The following is a 22,141-nucleotide window of genomic DNA, read 5'->3' on the forward strand; positions in this document are numbered from 1 at the left end:
TGGTTAATTAAGTGAATATCACCCAGAAACAGTAGCAAGCTTGATCTGGATATCCATTCAAGAAAAAAAAATCATTTACTTATGTAAAACGATATATCGATCACCATACCTTAAGGAAAAACGTGAAAAATGAATTTTCCTTTTTTATTTTTGAATTCCTCCATTGCGACCATTACTTCGTATTTATATGGTTGCTGGTGGGGTTGGAAACTTTATGTTTCTGCTCAGTATATGTGTGTGCAGGTTCCTCCACCGTGTGCGGTCAGAAGAAACTACAATTATATTGCTTTGATTAACAACTAAAATTATGACTAAAATACCTCATTAATTAGTCCTGCATAATTTATACAATCGTTCCATGAGGCAGAGATGGCCTACTTTTCTGAAGGAGCTCTGACAAAATCGGTGTTTGGCACGGACTTATAAGCTCGGCTTCTGAATTATAAGTTAGAATCATTTATTTATACTGTTTGTGTAAGAAGTTAAGAAGTACTTAAAAAAAACTACGATTAATAGCTTTTGTCTCACGGCTTCTACTTATTTTCCAAACACTTTTATCACTTATAAGTCTTAACTTGCTTCTAACTTCTACTTCATTTTTTTACTTTAAACAATAAGCACTTATTTTAAGTTCACCCAAACGGCCCCAAAATATTATTACAGGAAAAATTCGTTTTCTCACGGCGAATGATATATTCTGCTGTAGAACATAGTGGGATAGAATGTCGTCTGGAATATGGACAATAGTATGGGACTCTATTAACCTTTCACCGTTCTGAGTTGCGAATGTGTCAAATTGGTCCCGTACGACTGCACAGATAGATTTATAATACTTGTTTTAAAATACTACTATCTTTTTACCCTGGTATGTCAATATTTTTATATATTAAGTTAGTAATTTATTATAATATCTTAATATATAAAAATATGTTATTAACGAGATTCGAATCTTAGACCGTTAGTAGTATACATATAAAATATTAATTTAAAATTCCTAATCAATTTAATATAAATGATCTAACAGTTATAATCTAATATACCAAAATGTAAACTACGACCATATTTTTGTATGTTTAATTTTGATAACACGGTATAGATGTATTTTATATTTAACGAATTAGAAAAACATAAAGTTAATACCATCAAATTGAATGTAACAATCTCTCACACTAAAGCGAAACAATGACAAAATCTAAGATATTTCGTGAGTCCGTGATTGTATAAAATATTTCGTGATTGTATAGTGACTACATCCATAATATTGAAGAAGCATTTTATAACCTTGTAAATGGGAAACACATTTTTCCAGGGGCTCTCATGAATATTAATAATCTACTGTATTTTCTTTTGAGAAGAGTTGGCTCAAAATGAAAGCTCCAAAAAAACTCCAAACATGTGTTAGTAACTTAGTATAAGTCTGATCAGTAGGTAGTCCAGGTGCTTATATATCCGTAGGGATATTTTATATGTGATTGTTTATTATGTGCAACACTTGCGTACATTCTAATATATCAAATCAAATATAATATATATCCACTACATTCAAGCAATATATATCAAATTAATATATAATTGAATCTTTGTAAAAAAAAAATGATAAACAGGACCCAGATAACCAATTTCCATTCTCTTGCGAAGTGCAAAAGGCTGTACTCAAGTTTCCGTCAAAAACAAAGAATAAGCCAAAGTTGTCGCATATAAATATCTTAAGAAAAGATTAAATAATAACTCGAAAACGAATTTAAGGTACAAATCAATAAGGGGAGACTAAGAAACCTATGACTAGGGCTTGTTATTATTCTTAATTTTTGTATTGTGACTTGTGAGTAGGGATGAGCAGAAACCGAACCGAAAACCGAAACCGCACCAAAAACCGCAAAAACCGGACGAAACCGCACCAAGAAAAACCGCACCAAATAAAAACCGAACCGAATAAAAACCGCACCGCTACTTTGGTTTTGGTTTTGGTTTTAAATATTTTTAAAACCGAATACAAACCGAACCGAACCGCCATAATATATTTATTTATTTATTTTATATATTATATTTAAAAACATAGATTATATTTATTATAGAATATATAATTAGATATTTAGATATGGAATTGTAATACACTGCCTTGGCCAGTGACTTTAGCTCGACTACCTTGGCCCTCTTTTGATGTATTCTAATTTAGACAATATGAATTATAAACTGTTAATTCATGTTACTGTAATCCTGTTGCATATTCTGCTTCTATGTATTTTGAATTCCAAAGTGTACATGATATATTGGACAGTTCTGTTCTTTTGGCACTGATGTAGTCATGTACTCTATCTTTTTTATGCTCTAGTAGGTAAAAACTGCATATCAACAGGGACTGCAAACTTATTAAAGGCCTGGATACATGATCAACACATGATCAGTAACCTGCCGGCCTGCTTATGTTTTAATTAGGTCTCAGCAGCTTTCGGAAGTTACTCACCCGTAGCTAGGTTGGTGTTGATGCAACCATATAATCTCTCGATCTTTATGGTTTAAAAACCGAACCGCACCATATAAAACCGGAACCGCTTATATTATAAACCGAACCGCATCATGGTATTTGGTTTGGTTTCGGTTTTGAATTTTAGAAACCGCACCTATGTGGTTCCGGTTGCGGTTTTAGGTGCAAACCGCACCAAACCGCACCACGCACATCCCTACTTGTGAGGGTCTTCGGCTTATTATTTAGCTTTATGTAGCTGGAACAAGGCAGTAAAGAGCCAAGGACAAAGTTGCTGTTAGTTAACAATTTTTAGAAAGAAATTATTATGCTAATTTGAACTAATTATAAGAATGTGGACAGTATTCTTTCAAAAAAAAAAGAATGTGGACAAGTAGTAACATTAGTCACTTTCACGTCCACGTCGGTTCCCGAATACAAGCAAGTTATTATGGGATTTTTATTAGAGCATCTCCAACCTACCTGTGCATCTGTTAGCTATATTATCAAGTTGGCATGCTGTATAACTAATATCTTCAAAAATGAGTCACTCCAACGGGCGTATTTTTTTACCTACCGCAAAACAAGTACGCTACATCAGATGAATAAACGGCCGTCATCTATATTACATCCACGTCAGCTCCCTCACAAATCTATACATAAATTCTTATATTTAATAATTATATTAAATATATTACTAGTTTAGTTTTATATTTAAATTTTATTTTAAATTTAAATGTGTATTTTAATAAATTTAGTTATTAAGTTAATAAAGTAAATATAATTATAATTTTTTAAAGTTATAAGAAAAATATTATATTATATATATATATATATATATATATATATATATAGGCACTTGCTCAAATGATAACTTTCTTAAAATGAGAACCGTGAGAACTTTTTTAATTTATCAATATCTCATTCATTTGAAGGGCCCCGCCAGGGGCACCTTCACAAAAAATGTATATAATTAAGGTCTCCACCTAGCTAGTCGAAAAAAAAAATTCAAAAAAAATCAAAAAAAAATCACTAATGACGTGGCAGTGGACTTTTTTTTTGAATTTTTTTTTGAAATTTTTTTTTTTGACTAACTAGGGAGAGACTAGTTTTATATACATTTTTTATATTGAGTACCCACTAGTTTGATGTTTAGATTAGTCAAAATATGATAAATAAACGAAGTTCTCACGGTTCTCATTTTAAGAAGTTCTCACTGGAGTAACCCTCTATATATATATATATTTTTAGATACAATATATATTTCTCATTTTTAAAATTTACATCAATTTTGAGCTATATGAAAATGTATTTTTTGATATGAAATTTACTTTATATGTTAATATATATTTGTATAAAAAAATTAGCGTAAAATTTACACCACGTGTACACACTTGTTGGTACCAAATTTTTAAATTTATAAAATTAAAATAAAATTTTAATTAATTAAATAACATATATTTTTGTAGAAAAGTTTCATTTGATTAAATTCAGAAAATAATTTATTTATTAATTTTATTTACAATACATAACTACTATGTGAAATTTAGCTATTAATATATGAAAATAGTTAAATAATAGATTTTTAAATGATATATCATTTCAATTAATTAGAATAAATTCAAAAAATAATTTATTTATTATATTTATATAAAATATTTATTTAACTGTATTTATAAGAAAGTCATTCAAGAAATTTATTCACAATAAATAATTATTATTTAAAAATATAATTATTAGAATGTGAAAATAACAAAAATAACAAAATTTTAAAATATAGCTAACCATTATAGCTAATATCACTGGAGCAAAAAGCTTACAGGTTCAGTAAATTTTTACCTAATCATCTATATTTACACTTTTAGCTAACAGTTATAGCTATCTCCCTTGGAGATGCTCTTATTCAGAAAAAGTGTTTAAAAATATAGAGAATATATATTTAAAATCATTTATAATTGATATATATCGTACAGGATAGGTTTTTGAGAATATAGAGAATATGTTTTTACTATTTCTATTTTGGGAGTTATTATTCATATGTTTAGGTATTCAAATAAGTGTCCTAATTTTTTAAATTTCATTAAAGGATACGAAATTCATTAAATTAACACTAAACATCTCAAAACTCAGACCGTCTCATCACTTTCAATTTATTTCCTCAATCATAAATTGCTTACATATGAAATTTTAAATGAATGATTTATTTAAAGTCTATCTGCTTCATTTTGGTTAAGAGGATGTAGTCAGTCGCCTCCCTCCTTATTCTGTTTTCTTCGAATGACAAGTATAAACTTGTGTATCTAATTATTTTTCGGTGACTTGAAAACAAAACTATTTTTCAATGAAAATTTTGATTATGAGGGTACGCAATGTCAATTTTGGGCCTTATAGACTGATCTTGGTACCATTTTGTTAAATCGGAAAAAAGCTAAAAGACTTTTATTAAGCCCATTAGCATCTACCTAAAGATACAAGTACACAGTACTAATGTAGTCCGAGTGTAAGCCACTTGGGCCATCAGCCACACACTTCAAGTCTTTAACCATATTCACGCCAAGAAATTTAGGCTGGTTTTACTTGTACACGTGTTGTGTTGATCTTTCTGCTTTTAAATATTTACCGTGCGCTAGTAATTGATAAATTACTTAATTTGTGCACTATTTAGTATTTAGTGAATGGTCATTTAAAGAGTAATATTATATCAGATCGAGAAGTCTACAAAATATCTTAATTTGAGAAATGAATTACAATCGCATCGAATTGCCATTTTCTGAAAGAGCATATCTATACATCCATGCAGCTTTGATTATATATTTCATTAATTGTCTATATTATCCTTCGACGCTGCTCCTTTGACCCTGACCCGGTCTGTGTTTTACTTCCGTGTCACCAACTTTCCGACTAAACTATTGTAATGCATATACAAGCTGCGTACTCTAGCTAGTAGCATTTCTAGTTCCTTAAAAAGTGACAAGTAAGATTAGCAACAAAAACAAAAAAAGAAGTGACAAGTACGTACTAACGCCATCTATTATTCTCGATCAGAACGTACAAAACTCAACTTACATTCGAACTCTGAACAAGACCTGCAAAACCGAACCAACCATCCTAACAACAAAAATCACAAACACAGTGGCGCCAGATCTGACACCAATTCTGGCCAATTACGACGGATATCTTACGACAGAAAAGACGGAGCACAAAACTCTAGAGTGCATGCAAATTCAACCATGTCGAGCCACTGGCTTCACTCTTCTCGAAATGCGCCTCTTCCTCCTCGTAAAACACAGGCACGAAGACACAGACAGCACTCCCAGAATGTTTCGAAGAACTTGTCCCCTTTTCGGAATCAAACGTGGCATACTGGAGCTTGCCATTTGTGTACTGATGAGGTGACAAAAATTGGTTAAGTGCAAGAACGAGGAAGGATCGCAGTGGAGGAGTGCGAGGGAAATAGAGGTTATATATATGGGCGTGTTGCAGCCGCGTAAACGTGTTTTTTAGCGAGTGCAGGGGAGACTGGGGAAGATTGGTGCTAGTCGTCGTCGTCTTGATACTTTTGTTACTGACTTCATTAAAACAATTGTCTCTTTTCTCCAGTCTCTCTTTCTTATTCGTCATCTGTCCAGCATTTTTGTATTCAAACTAGTGAGGTTCCAAATCGAAAGATTCAAGATTAATTAAAAAGGTTTTGAAACGAATAATTAATTTGAAATTTGAGATTCGACTCGATTGAATCAAGATATATTTAACCTCCTAGAACAAACTCAAACTATTTACAAAAATCATAGAGGGAGCCTTTGACATTATCATTATCATTGTTGTTATAAATTATTTACAAAAATTATAGAGGGAGCCTTTGACAATATCATTTTAATTACTAAATTTTAAAATTAAATTTCCAATTAGAGATTTTAATTTATTTGAGTTGCAAATATGGTCGGGAGCGCTAACCATGCATATTGCTTTAAATATTTTTCACAAAATCAGTAATTTTGTGAAAAAACACTAAACAATTTGTACTTCTGAAAAAATATTTCGAAAAGGACTATATTTTTTGTACAAAAGTTTCTACATTCAAAGAACTTTGAAATAAAGATCTTACAAAAGCTGGGAATTGAAACTCGAAACGAACGGCTCTTAATTTTCATTGCATATCCACAAAAATGGCAATACAATCACAATTGGGCCGCCACAGCCCCACAGGTTGATGGAACACTTCGGTAGACTCGAGTCGTCATCTAAGACTCTGCTCCGGTGTTTTTCTATAAGAGCATTCGCATCCGCTTACCTATACTGACCCCATCTCTAATATTTGGGGAATATTATAACTTTTGATTAAAAAACCTTCTCCATCCGGGACCCCAAAATGGGGAAAAAATATAAGGGCCAAGAATACACCCCCAAATTTGAGGTCTCACTGTACACCCCGCATCTCACCTACCCGCCATTTTTTCCTACCTTTTTCTTCTCTCTTCTCTGTAGATACAACCTCCAGTTCACTTCAAGTCTAGCTTCCATGGAATAGCTTGTTATAATCGATTCGCCGTCTCCGAAGGTTCATCTCCTTACTTTAAATCTCTAGATTTTTTTCCAGTTCTCTTTCTTTTTGTCTTTGATATGCGGCTATTGATATTGGATAAATGTTATTAGCTATTGATATTGGATAAATGATCGAAACATTTGAAAGCAGGACGAAGGAAGTTCTGTATGCTGAGGAAAGAACAGAGTGTATATGAAGAAATGACCGTTAAGAACCAGCAACTTTGAAATGTACTGATAATAACGTTACAAATGTGGTTGTTGAAAGGAAGTTAAAAAACAATAAAAAAACAAGATAAGGATGGGGATGGGGAACGGGATGCACGCATTGTTTTTAAGATAAATAAAATTTAAGGATAATTTTAGGGTATTACTAATTATAGTAATAATATGAGGATGGGGATTGGGTTTCAGTTGTGAATGCTCTAAAAGAAAGCTAAGTGATTGTGATTGAAAATACATGAATTTTTATTTTCGTTATATTTTTTAGGTGCAAGTTTTGAAGTGAAATTATATTATAATAATATTTATTTTTATTTACTTTCGTCTCTTTAAAAAATTCGAGAGCACAATTTTTGTTTTACTTGCTCCTTTATGTTTATAACTAGTGGAAAAAACGCGCTTCGCGCGAGTGAGAAAAATATAAATATAAAATATTTTATAAAAACTTTATGATCTATAATTTTTTAATCCCTTTATTTTATACTCCCTCCGTTTTGAAATATAAGTTGTTTGACTTTTTTGCACGTATTTTTAAGTCATTTCACCGCAAGCTTATAATCATTATTTTTGAATTTTTTCTGAATAATAATATTAATCACATATTTTTATTCAAAAAAAGAAAATTTCAAAAATAATCATTTTTAGCACGTGGTCAAAAGACTTAAAAATGCGTGCAGAGAAGTTGAGCGACCTATATTTGAAAACAGAAGGAGTATTTACTATTTAAATATATGAAAATATAGAAAGAAAAAAGTTGTAAAGGCCCTGAAGGAACCTCACTACATAGTGAAGCTGAAAATATAGACGAAAGAAGTTGCAAAGGTCTTAAAGAAACCTCACTACAGAGTGAAGTTGAATAAATATTGAAAAGGATGGTTACATGTTTGATATACTCTCTCAATCACATGATTGGTTTCAAAGATTAACATCTCATCAAGGTTTGCCTTGCTATGAGGAATTTCAGTAACCTTTTCGGACTCTTCATCGCTCAACTCCTAGTCAAAAATCCGTAGATACTGCTTAGTCTTTCTTTATTGAAGCTCTCGAACATAATAACAGCGCCTTGCTCATAGCATCATAAGCCCAATCTGAAAGCAACCTGAGCAGCAAATTTCCCTTTTGACTTTACAATTTCCATTAGAAGCTATACTTTAACTCACTACCTATAAAAAAGAATGAAAGAACTTGGACGAAGGAGCACACTGCAAGTCTGCCGGAGCAATTTAATGATATATTGCTAGTACTGATAAGCTAAGTTACTGATTAACTACAGAATTATCTTAGTGTTTCCTAAACTTCAAACCAACTCATCTAGTCATCCAGGTGCAGTATCAAATCTCTGGCAAAAATAAAAAATATTTGATTTACAAAATATATGTTATGATATCACTCCAAATCGCAATCTGAAACCTGAAACAAACTTTTTCGCCTGAAGCTTAAATGCCTTTTGTGCCTATAATCCATATCTCAAATTTCAGGGTACTCACACCTTGTTACGGACTGCAACCATTATAGCCATTGTACACATGAATATATGTATTAGCGTTTTTCCTTCTAAAGTCTGGAACTGTAAAAACATAAGAAGGAAAAAAATAATACTAAAGTAATTATAGATTATAGTACTTGTAAATCAAAATTTAAGGCAAGTTTCAGTTAAAAACAGACTATGCATAACCTTTAGCTTTCAGAGCCATGTCCGAGAAAACTTGATGCCATATATTGGTAGAATGAGCTGATCAAAAAGACCTGTTGTTGAGTTTTAAAAAAGAAAAAGAGGCTCTAAAAATTAGGATACAGTTTGGTTGATATAAGATCGATCAATATATCAAAAAATCATTTCATTAAGTTGCACCTTGAGAAATATACTCTTATATAATTAGGTACAGAAAAGCACATCCATCAAGCTGGCTAGGTTTCAATGTTTTTTGGAAAACTCGTTTTGCCAAGGTAAACCTGTGGCATCTCCACTCTCCATGTCTGTAGCAGAAATATTAATGTGGTCTTTAAATATTCATGTTGATTAAAACATGTTGTTTCTTTTTTGGTGCCCTTACATACCTAAGACTCTTCAACATATAGATCAGAGTTTTCATTTGATGCAACTGAGTGGCTATCAGTGAAAGTGAAAATTTGTAGAGAAGAGGTGCATAATTAAGTATGTGAAGCAAAATAGAACTTTCTAAAAGTAAACAGCATACCGTGCCACAAAATTCCAGCCTGATATGAGGCACATTCTTCCTGTAAATATCATTACCATATGGTCCTCTCTTGTAGCACTCCTTTCCAATCCAGTGGGACAATAAATAAAAAGGAATATAATTTGGTAGAGCTCTTCAAATATCAGAACAAAAATTGAAGAAACAGAAAGCATCATTGTAGTTCAAATTGTAGAATATAAAACTAAGGATGCATATATAAGTACACGTGAACAGATGAATTGAACAAACTCATTCTTATATATTGAAACTCAATGAAAGCTTTGGTTCTGGTGGTGTACTCAGAACTCATACATGCCAAGATATATATAACCTCTAAAATAAACTTACTACTCCCTGAGGACTAGGAAATAGGAGTAATCTATCTCATTTTCCACGTCTCCTTATTTCAGTAAACTCCTAAAAACACTTAACTTCTTAAGTCTTAGACTTACTGCATCATATAGAACTCTTATAGCTGCTTTATTCAAATAAACTACCTAAAGTAAATAAATTATAACAATTGAATTTAAGATTATTCCAACAATCACCCCCTTAATCTTAAATTTAATAAGCACTTCTCTTCATCTATGATGCACTTCTCACCACCATCATTTTTGATGCACATCTCATCAAAAACAAAATAACCACTTTAGAGCACTTCTCTCCATGGTGCACATAATCACCATAATTCTAAAGAAGAGGTTCTGCCTCAACCAATTGTGCCATGACTTCTTCATTGTTTTGGAACCTACAATTCTTTGCCAGATGCCCATATCTTTTGCAATTGAAGCATTGTGGCTTTCCTTTGTGCCAACAATCATTTTCTTCATGACCGAGCTTTTGACAGTGGTTGCACTGAATTTTGTTGCCTGTGCCTTTGGAGAATGAAGTTTTTGCTAATAGGAGTCCCTCATTCTTTCCTCCTTTTTCTTCCACCCTCATTGATCTCCTTTGATCAACGGCACTCAAGGCATTGACCAACTCCATTAGGGTTATTTTGGATAAATCTTTGGAATCTTCAAGTGAGGATATTTTAGACTCATATTTTTCAGGAACACTCACCAGAATTTTATCAACAACCCTCTCATTAGCAAATGTTTCACCAAACAACCTTATTTGATTAACAATGCTCATAAGTTTACTCACATATTCCTTAATAGTTTCGTTCCCTTTCATCCGCTGCATCTCGAATTCTCGTTTGAGATTCAAAACTTGCATCAACTTTGTTTTAGCATTTCCTTCAAACTCTTCCTTTAGCGTGCTCCATGCCTCTTTTGGTGACTCGCAAGTCATGATACTTGTGAAGATTCCATCCGACACCGCTGAATGAATACATGAGAGTGCCTTTGCTTCTCTTGCCGCTTCTTCGTCACGTTTTTTGATTTGGGCCGGTGTTGGATTTTGTGGAAGAAGGGTTAATTCAACATCACTTTCAATTGTTTCCCACAAACTCATAGCTTTCAAATATGATTTCATTTTGATAGCCCATGAATTATAGTGATCTCCTTTGAACGATGGAATAGAGATGGAGAGGTTGTTTGATGCCATTGAATATGAAAGCTAAATACTTAATATATATAGGTGTATGTATAAAAAAAATCAACTCACAAGCCCTAGATAACCTGGCTCTGATACCAAATGTAGAATATAAAACTAAGGATGCATATATAAGTACACGTGAACAGATGAATTGAACAAACTCATTCTTATATATTGAAACTCAATGAAAGCTTTGGTTCTGGTGGTGTACTCAGAACTCATACATGCCAAGATATATATAACCTCTAAAATAAACTTACTACTCCCTGAGGACTAGGAAATAGGAGTAATCTATCTCATATTCCACGTCTCCTTATTTCAGTAAACTCCTAAAAACACTTAACTTCTTAAGTCTTAGACTTACTGCATCATATAGAACTCTTATAGCTGCTTTATTCAAATAAACTACCTAAAGTAAATAAATTATAACAATTGAATTTAAGATTATTCCAACACAAATACTATTTCCAGAAACATAAACATGATATCACAACCCCTTTAGCATGACAGCACAACCCCCTTTCCCATCCGAGAAACTATTTCTGTCGATCCTACTGTAGCATGGCGACCATATCAGAAGAGATTTAATATACATAAAGAATTTTAGAAAAGCTCCTTAACAACTGTACCTTTAAAATATGTGAGAAACCTGATTGGTAGAATGAATTACATGCAATCTCACATAAATCGCATGAGCCCAACTTCTACACCTGCAAGGGAAAAAGTTTGCATTATCATATTAATATCATCTCATGTTTTATAATGCAAATAGATTAGGGAGAATACTCACTGAAGCATCTATACTGCATTCTTCAACCACGGGTGATTTTGTGTGATGAATTTGTAATGGATCAACGGTTGAAAGGGAAACATTAAGGCCCCTGAAGAGGCAAAACTAAAGAAGGGAAACTGAAGAGATAAAATGTAATAAATTGCCTTTTCATCATCTCTTTATATTTCTCAGCTTTAAATTTAATTTAATATTTCTCAGCTTTAAATTTAAAAGTAATTACTAAAATGTGAAAATCTAGAAAATGAGAGATTTGAGAGGAAGGATTGTGAAGCATGCCATGTCAGCCTCTCAAGATCCTCCTTTATATAAATATAAGATAAGAAGATTCGAGAACAAGACCTGACAGCAAGGGTGAGGAGAATCTTCAACAAACCCTTTTTTGTTTTCTACGTGCAGTGTATTCATATTGCAAATTAATGGGAACACTAACCAATCAACGTCTCCATATGATATAACGTCTGTGTGTCTAAAAAGCTGGTTGATACCCATTTTTATAAATAAGTAGAATAATTTTTAAAATTTGAATGCTAACTTTTCATTTAGAGTTTATATCTTATTTACAAATATGTTATTAACATATTTAGTTCTCAATTATATGTCATTTTTTTATTTTTTTTGAACAAAAAGTATGAGAGTTAGTGATTATTGTATATCGTTAAGCACATCATACAGAAACTTTTTGTTGATAACTATGGTTTTACCCGTACCAGGTAGAATGGTTATTTTTATTATATCAAAATAATCGTGTTAGTATATAAATCCAAACAGTTATTATTTACACATCTTTTATATAATTTTAATTTTGGTTTATATTTTTCTAGATGATATATATATTAAAATCATATTTTTTTCAAATCAAATACTATATACAATAATTTTTCCTTTATATTACTTGGGGATCAGTATAGAGTCACTTTAGGATTATTTTTTTTTTTAACAAAATACTTACAAAAATTTTGCATAGGTCCAGAGAAATATTAGACAATACTATCTGAGCTTTCGAATTTTGAAACTCAAAATCTCTGCGACCTGGGTTCGGATTCCACCCTATTCACGAATTCTTCCCGATGCTCATATGATATTAGTTCTTTTGGGAAACCCGATCGAACGAGATGATCCTCGCAAAAATTTGCCAACAGTCTTGAATATTCTAAAATTAAATTATATTATACTATATTTTAAAATTAGTTAATAAATACTCAATACGAATCAACATTTAGTTAAAGTATATTTAAAAAATAAACATAAAATTGATATATCTTATTATAATATAAAATAATTAAAAATATAATATAAAAGCACATATAAAAGTATGTTATTTTTGATAATTTATATAATGTTATGCACAGAAATTTTAATAGTACATGAGTACTGGGGAGTGTAAAAGTTTAGGTGTTCCCATACATGATTAATGTAAAATTTAGTTATGATAAAATTAATATGATTGGTATAACTTAGTAAGTTAATTCGCAAGTTATAGAGTAATAAACTTACTCAAACAGACATCATGTTAACTCGTAAGTGAACTCCTAATTCATGTTACTCAAAATTTAAGACACATTGTGGGTGTTTGTTTAGGACTTATAAGTCCAGCTTCTAGATTATAAGTTAGAAGCATTTATTCGTATTGGTAGGAATGCTAGCTTTTGTTTCAGGACTTCTACTTATTTCCCAAACACTTTAATCACTTATAAGTTTTATCTTGTTTCTAACCTCTACTCCACTTATTTATTTTAAGCAAGAAGCACTTATTTTAAGCTGACCCAAATGACCCCATTATCTTTAAAATTGTAACATAAGGAGGCCATGGTCACCTCTTAGCCTCGGCCCGACTATGTGGTTAGGTTTTTAGGTGATTTAAGTATTATTCAGTTGAAGAAATCTTGATCATAGCTAGCTTATATAAACATTGCCGTCAAATGCAAGTAGGTGATGATGAGTTGTACTTGTTACCAACCAAGATATGTTACGAGTAAACAGACTCTATTAAGATAATATTAGTAAAGTTGCTCCATCATAAAATATGTATTCTTCAAGCAGATGCGAGCACTTTGTTCACTTGAACCTTTCTCATTACAGTATATACACACAGTGGCGGAACCAGAGGGGGCTAGGGGATGCTAGAGCCCCCCCTAACCTCGAAAAAACAATGTATATTTTTTTTCAGCTCCCGCTGAATTAGTGTGATGTCAGTATAATTTTTTTTAGCCCCCGCTGAATTATAAATGTCATAGAGAGGGTCTTATTGGGAAAAAAAGGAAAAGAAAAGACACTTGGTCTAACGAGAGTCTAATTAACAAATACATTCAAACTGAGAGCAACTCCAACAAACTCCTTAATTTTTCTCTAAAAATGATATAAACAATCAACTCTTAACTATTTAAGAAGTAAATTACACAATATCTCCAACAATATTCCCTATATGCGCTCTCTATCTATATATGCTAGGAGCTTGTTGGAATTCATTTCAATCTGAATATTCTTCAAATTTAGGCTAAAGAGCCCATGTGAAGAATCTTTTGGACATGCTCTCATAAGTCATACGCACACATTGACACTACCCTAACTCAGTGGAGTTCTTTTGATGAAAGTTTTCTTCGCAATTACTAATGATCTGTCATAAGCTTTACAACAAAGAACTTCAAATATTATAAATACTATGAAAAGGGTTCGAAGTATGAAATTTTAAATTGCAGCTATCAAGAGAGAAAGAATGGGAGACATTTTTAGAAGATGTTCAGTGTTATAAAACTTGTTTACTAACCTTTTTATTTAACAGATTATTGATCTTATTTCCCAAGAGATGGATAACCGTTTTACAGAGAGAAACATAGAGCTACTACTTTATATTTGCTCTTTGAATCTTAGGAATTAATTTTCTGCCTTGCACAATTTTATCCAAACGATATCTCTTTACTAGACCTGGAGTTTATCAATGATGTGAGAGCGGATAAAGATTAATCTAGATTTCAAAGTATAGGAAATCTTCCTGTCATGACGGTTAAGACACACAGACACACTGTTTATCCCTTAGTTTATCTACTGGTTGAGTTAGCTCTAGTTTTACCCGTTGTCATTGCTATTGTTGAGATAGTTTTTTCTACTATAAAAACAATGTAGACTTATCAGCGTGATAGGATGAAAGATGCATGACTAAATGATGGTATGATGATATATATTAAGAAAGCTATTTATGCAAGTATAGATGAAAATATATTTCAGCCCCCCTAACTTTTAATCCTGGTTCCGCCACTGTATACACATTTTGCTAGTACCATTTGGCATTTACTTTGCAAAATACTCTCCCACAACTGAGATTTGTTCAATTTCCACTGTTTCCAAATTCCAAACGAGAGGCTAAACTAATAAGTAAAACTGGACAAACTATTAGGCCATAGTTTTTTGTTTGAATCCTCTTGGAATTTAGTTAAGAGAACATCAAGAACCGATTGATTCATTCAAAATTACTGTTTCCAGATACCAGACCAGCGGCTGAACTTCTTAAACCAAAGACTTTAATGGAACATAAACGCCATAATAGATAATACTACCTCCGTCCCCATTTACTTGTCACTTTGACTTTTTGCGCGTAACTTAAGGTGAGTAAAAAACATAATTCCGCTTATTATTTTTAAATTTTTTTTTGTGAATAAAAATATAAACTATAAACTTTAATTCAGAAAAAGAAAATTTTAAAAATAATAAGTAGAAGTATGTTCTTTAATCACCTTAAGTTACGTGCAAAAAGTCAAAGTGACAAGTAAAAAGGGACCGAGGTAGTACTGTAGTATATAAAGAACCGCTTGCAATAAGAGAAAAAATATATCGACAAACACGAGAAGCTGCCCTCTTTTGTATGGCGATGAGGTAGAGAGCCACAAGAACGTCTCTAGCTAGCCTAACAGTGATCTTGAGGTATGAATTTCATTTTATCCTCCCCCAGACCCCGATTCTGATCGCTAGTACCGATCTTGTTTAGTTAAATTTTTGGTGACGAGTCATACATATGTAATGTATGGGTGATTAGGAGGTGTTTGCCTGTGCTTAAAGCCCGGGCTTTAAGCCAACTCTGACTTTAAACTGAAAAATGTTTGTTTATGTAATAAGTCAGAAGCAACCTTAAAGTCAGAAGTAAACCAGAAACTGACTTAAAGCCATAAGTTAGTTTGAGGTATTTTTTAAGCAGCTAATTTTTTTCGAACTTTTTTTTAAGATAAAAATTACTCCTAAATCATAAGTTACTCATAAATCATTTTTATTTTTATCATGATATTAATAACTCATAAGTCATTCATAAGTCAAAATTATCCAAACAGACATTTTAAGCTGTCAGCTTATCAGATAGGTCACGTTAAGTCATAAGCCATAAGTTCAGCCAAACGGGCTCTAGATCAACGACTAAAGTTAGTTGTAGACTGTTTGAGCTAACAAAGTTAGGTCGTCAGCCCCTGCATGCCTGTATTCAGACTGGTCCAGTGGTAACCTAAATGGTGTTTTCAGAAGACATGTCAGCTTGAATGGAACTCCCAGTTCCTCTCAATGTTGTAATTGATGATTGCAAGATGAGCAATCCTCCATTGTCACATTGGGAGAAATTGAGGAGTTCTAGGAGCTGTGACCTGTTATATATAGTCCTCCTACTATTTTCTTAATCATGTGATATCATCATAATATTGATATTTTTCACAAAAATATATTATTATATTGCAGTTAATAAACACAATACTCCGTCCATTTCAAAATAATATCCGATCCCGATACTAACTAAACCGTTTGGTGAGTATCGGGACCCTTTGATTATTCGACTTTTCAATACTAAGACTTTTCTTATTCGGGCCTTAAGTAATGAATGCAAATTCAGAGCGCAAACACTGCAACTGTTGGTGCCATTAAATCAAAGATAACAGTAGATTGCCTCCTCCAGTGTTTTGACTCTTATGATGGGAAAGTAGCTAGAGAGGAGTGTATGTTTTTTGTACTTAAGGTTTTTGTTTTTGTGTGTTTGTATTTTCACGGTGAAAGAGACAGGTCCTTCTCGTATAGCCATTCAACTGTGGCACTGAAAATCATGGCGTCTTTATAACTCATTTATAACCAACTGAAATTGCAATGACTGCCCCTCTCTTCCCCCATAATAACGTAAATCTGATCTCTGTGACACAGAATATATGTTTGTCGTCCACGTACGTATATGAATAATTGTGTAGATTTAAGGCTTCATATAGTAAAAAAGTGAAAAAGAAAGATTGATGTAATCTTGACCCTACCCATTTCTCTTAAGATTGCATTAATAAGGCAGTCTCAGCTTTTCTCACGAACCTTATTCAACATGACAAAAGTAGGTCTCAGATCTCACATGAGGATGTTCTCTTGCTTTTCAGTTTTCATATATACATATCATTAGTATAGTAGGTTTCAGATTTCCCAAGTGGATTAATGCTCTCTCCCGCTTATTCTTAGAGGTGGTTTGGGTAAGTTTAAGATAAGTGTTTTTTCTTTAAGTAAAGAAGTGAAATACAAGTTAAAAGCAAATTAAAACTTATAAGTGATTAAATTGTTTGAGAAATAAGTAGAAGTCATGAAACAAAAATTAATGATGCATGAGGATTTTGTTCGTCCTCTTTCACTCAAATATGATCACATGCATATGCCTGCAGCGCCCCTCTCTCTCTTGTATATAGATGTATATAGGTTATGTATAATAAATAATTGTTGCTGTCGGCATGTCATATATGCGGCCGGTTTCATGAAAACCGGAAGAATGTTTGGTCTCGTCAAAATATGCATTAATCATATATACGTAGGTTGAATTCGGCCACCAGCTTAGCTGGTGTTGAGCATTTTTACAGTATATCACATGACATGCATTCGGCTTATATCGATACTTTGATGATGATATATAGTTATATACATATGACTTGATAATATTGTCTTTTATAGGTGTTAGCTGAACAACTACAACTGCCTGTATGTTGAATATTGTTCTCTTTCTAGTTACTTTTCTGTTGTAGAAAAGATGACACAAATTACTTTGTGGGTTGTAGAAAAAGATGAAACAAAGCGTTATCAGAATCGTAAGACTGTGAACATGGTCACGAGTATGCTGTAAATTTAAGTCGATTTGATAAGTCTTTATTAACAGTTCATATATATACAAAAGACTACTGATCGAGATTTTGATTTATTTAGCATTTTCCAGGCCACCTTCATGAAGGTGCAAATCAACTGCTCCCTTCATTCCAAAATAATAGTCGCTTTGACTTTTTGCACGTATTTTGAGGTGCATAAAAAACATATTTTTAAATATTATTTTTCAAATTTTCTTTTTTTAATAAAAATAGGGATGTTAAACTTTTATTCAGAAAAAGAAAAATTCAAAAATAATGTATAATAGTATGTTTCTTTTACACCTCAAACTACGTGCACAAAGTCAAAGCGATTATTATTTTGGAATGAAAGGAGTAGCATTTATTAATGAAGGGGTGACTCGTGATGTTAAGTTAATTTTGCCTCCGTTCAAACAGCAAGATTTAAGAACACAGAAAAGTTGAAGACAAAAATGTCATGTTAAGAACAATGTAGTTCCTTCACCTTGTGATGTGATCAGCTGATGGCATATAGCTCATTGCAAAACAAGCTTGATCATCTGCAAATATTCTAGCTGCAGTAGTACCATTATTTCTTGGTTTGGCTGCTTCGAAATCTCGCTTACAAGCATGACAAGTTATTTCCAACATGAGAGAACGGATTTTGTTCGTAGCTTGCTCCTTGGCAATCTGGGCCTTTTCCAGCTCCGCCTGTGCTGCTTGCCTTATTCTTTTAGCATTACCCAACTCCATCTCCGCCAATTCAATCTGCCTCTTCCCTACTTTCCTCGCTTCGTCTGCCAACGCCTTCTCAGCCATCGCTTTCTTCAAGGACTCCTCTTCTCCACCTCCTTCATCGGTCCTTCTGTTTTCGTTGTCTTGTATACTGCATGATGATGTTCCAATGGAGAGTTTCAACTGCGTCGAGTTATTTTCATTGCGGCTACTGTAAAGTGAGCATTCTTGCATATGTGATGTTGATGGTAATAGCCGTAGCTCTAAGTTGTGTTGGTCAAAATTTTCATGATCCAATTGTGGATGAGTATTGGTTACTGGCATTGAGAATGATCTTGACAATGTGACCCAATCAGTCAAGTTTGCATCACTAGAAGGACTTGTGCTGGAAGCTGGACGAGGTGGGCAAACCTGTTGCTGCTGCGGCAAGCTTGCGTGTTGATGATTCGGTCGGATCTCCCGGATATTGCAGGCATCTTGGTGCTCAATGAAACTCTCAACTCTGAAAGATATATATAAAAACACAAACTACTCAAATATATGTAACAACATACATGTGGTAACTTAATTGGTAACTGAAGCTTCCTTGTGTTGAGCTACCAACTAACAAGCAAATAAAAGATCGCTAATAATTTACTCAACCAAATTCTATTGAATTTATGAATTACTATAATCATTATTGACCTTAGCACTCCTAAGTACTAAATATATAATTTAGCATGAAGTCATAATAAGCACCAGGAATATTTATTGGGTTCATCTAAAATCATTGGGATGATGCATTTTCAATCGGGTTATCGAGAATGACAATGAGATTTCAGTATCCGAATGCATTAGAATTTTATTCTCATTTTCATTACCTTGGTTGCAATCCCATGATACAAAAGGCGCGTTATCTCAGAAATGTTGAGAAAGTTAAAAAAATTTAGTCACACTTTTAGGCATATATCTTTTATAGCCATTTTTAGTTTGAGTAGTGGAAAAATGAACAATGACTGAATGAAGAATTAGCTGCTAGTAGTGTACTAGTGAATGAGGGATTTAAAACCTGGAAAAGACACGACCACAGTCACAAGAATGACCCCGGGTGCCACAAGTCTTGAGATGGGCCTTATAATCCGACTGAACCGCATAGCCTTTGGAACACTTGTCGCACACCCACTGCTTATTATCGCTGTGTTTCCTTCGAAAGTGCTTCTTAATCCCCACAAGATCCCCCAGCGCGTGGCACGGATCATGGTGCAGGCAGCTCGGCTCAGGGCACACGAACACCCGTTTCCTCACCTCATCCGCCGAGGCCTCTCTTTTGAGCAACTTCCACGGCACCTTGTGCCTCCTCCGGTGCATCTGCAGGTTCTGGTCTCTCTGGAACCCTTGCTTGCAGATCTCACACACGTATCTATCTGACTCCATTAAGGTCTTTGGTGATAATGAAACCACTTCAGCATCTGGATCTGCAACCACAAATAATACTCCCTCAATAAATAACAACTAATATTAGTGTATAAGTCATGTAAATGCAAATGTAGAAGTACTTTAGGATTAATTGCAGAGACCTGGAGTGCCAGCGGGTCTTCTTTTTCTGCGAGTAAAAGCATGATGAGCAGAAGGACAGGTGGAAGATGCAGTAGGATTGCTATAGTCTAACATGGGGGCTAGGCTAAGCTAGCTAGCTAACAACTTTTGATGGTTTCTTTTGTAGATAGGTTTGAATTGAAACTGAAAAGCAAGAGGATGGTGGAACAACAATCAAATCTCATCTTGTACAGTACAATTAGCTGCTCATGTAGTGGGAGAGAGAGTTATTGTTTCTGTTCCAGCTTTATTAGAGAGAGATAGAGGGGGAGAGAGAGAATATACATGAGAAATAGTGAGGGGAAATGGAGATAAAAAGGGAGAGTGGATGTTATCTGCAGTATTTAGCTTTCTTTTACGCTTACAGTTGCTTTTAAACTTTTAGCTTTTCTCTTAACTTTTTTTTGCGTTTTTTTTTATTCATTTGACTCCCAGCTTCAGCCGGTTAGAGCATATCTAACGGGGCTCTTAAAGCATCTCCAACAGCCTCTTTGCTGGCTCTTAAATATAATATAAAAAATGTGGTTCTTAATAATTTAGGACAAAGTTAAGAGTGTAAACTCCAACAATACTCTCTGCATCTCTTCTCTATTTCATATTTTATTCAATATATTGGGCTCCACTATAACAAAAAAGAAGGAAAGATGGAGGTGAATTGGAGGGAAGGATTTTTTTATTGTGAAAAAATAAGTTAGGAGCCATGTGGTGGCTCTTAACTTTGAGGAGAGAGGAGAGAGAAACAAGAGGCTCTTAGTGATTTAAGAGCCATTTAAGAGTCTCTTGGAGCAACATTTTTCCTCTCCCTCCTCAAATCTCAAGTTAGGAGTCGAAATGAGTTAGGAGTCTAAATGAAGAGGCTCTTGGAGATGCTCTTAAATCGCTTTTTAAAATATAATATAATATTTGGCTCCTAGTGAGTTAAGACATTGAAAAAAATTTCATCTCCAATGCTTCTCTTTATACTTGCTCCTTATTCATATTTTATTCATATAAATGAGAGAGAAAAGTAAAAAGAGAGAAATGTTGGTGGTAAAGTTGAAGGGAAAGTAATATTATATTTATGAAAAAATGTTAAGATCGAGCTCCTACATTCTCTTTAAAAGAGTGGAGAGATGATGAGCTCTTAAATTTTTAAAAAGCTTCAAGGAGCCTATTGGAGCTCTATTTCTTGTCTTGCTCTTTAAATTTGAAGTTAAGAGTTCATTTAGAGAGTTCCTTGGAGATGCTCTTAGAAGGTTGGTCTCAGTCTTCATCGTCACATGAGATTATTTATACAAGTATTTTCTTACCATACTATTTATGGAAATGGGAAGTTATAAATAGAATAATTTACGCTTTGCATACCAATAAGTTTAAGCGTTTTTAATTTCCGATTTGATCTCAAACAAATTTTTTTGTCAGTACGCATCCTCATGTTTAAAAAGCATTTCGATATGCACCTCTTTAACCATATTTCATCAAATTGACCGTTGAAATTAACCTCTGCAAGGATAAATTAATTAATAATTTTGTAGACTTCTTTCTACTGATTCTTTCCGTACAAAATTCAATTCGATCGGATCATTAGCAGTATTCTCAAACAGAAATACAATTTTACGTTATGATGTCCACTTTGACAAATACTGTCAGAGATTTCACAAAACATGAATTATATTTCAATCAAATTGTTATTCCTAAACCACATAAGTAGCTAGAACTGTCAGCACCTCTTTAACCTACAAAATTCCAGTCAAATTATATCGTGAAAATAAATATATTATGAAGTAGATAAAAGCCTGTAATTGGGGATGTCTGGAGCTTGCTTGTGGCATCACGTGATAGATGCCTTAACCTCACGTGACCCTTCCATCATCGTCATCATAATCTCCTTTGCGCTTTGTCTCTGTAAAGTGAAAGTTGAACCGCTTAGAAAACGAGTTTATAAATATATCGAACAATTAGCAGCCAAGTGAAGTACCAAACATACATGAAATGATATGATGAGCTC

General features: G+C 33.2%; 1 protein-coding gene and 1 long non-coding RNA gene across 2 annotated transcripts; both read right to left on the bottom strand.

Annotated features, from left to right (window-relative positions):
- Positions 1 to 7,943: 7,943 nt before the first annotated feature.
- LOC108201211 (uncharacterized) lies at positions 7,944 to 9,608 on the bottom strand. The gene is made up of 4 exons (XR_010285918.1): positions 9,427 to 9,608; positions 9,081 to 9,205; positions 8,904 to 8,974; positions 7,944 to 8,795 (listed from the first exon to the last, which is right to left on the bottom strand). It is a non-coding gene; the product is annotated as an uncharacterized LOC108201211 (long non-coding RNA).
- Positions 9,609 to 18,258: 8,650 nt separating this feature from the next.
- LOC108212482 (protein indeterminate-domain 16) lies at positions 18,259 to 20,496 on the bottom strand. The gene is made up of 3 exons (XM_017384208.2): positions 20,136 to 20,496; positions 19,628 to 20,033; positions 18,259 to 19,081 (listed from the first exon to the last, which is right to left on the bottom strand). The coding sequence occupies exons 1-3, from the start codon at positions 20,227 to 20,229 to the stop codon at positions 18,346 to 18,348; spliced, it is 1,236 nt and encodes a 411-aa protein (XP_017239697.1). The 5' UTR covers positions 20,230 to 20,496; the 3' UTR covers positions 18,259 to 18,345.
- Positions 20,497 to 22,141: the final 1,645 nt, after the last annotated feature.

Source organism: Daucus carota, chromosome 1 (genome assembly GCF_001625215.2).
Source record: "Daucus carota subsp. sativus chromosome 1, DH1 v3.0, whole genome shotgun sequence".
NCBI lineage: Eukaryota > Viridiplantae > Streptophyta > Magnoliopsida > Apiales > Apiaceae > Daucus > Daucus carota.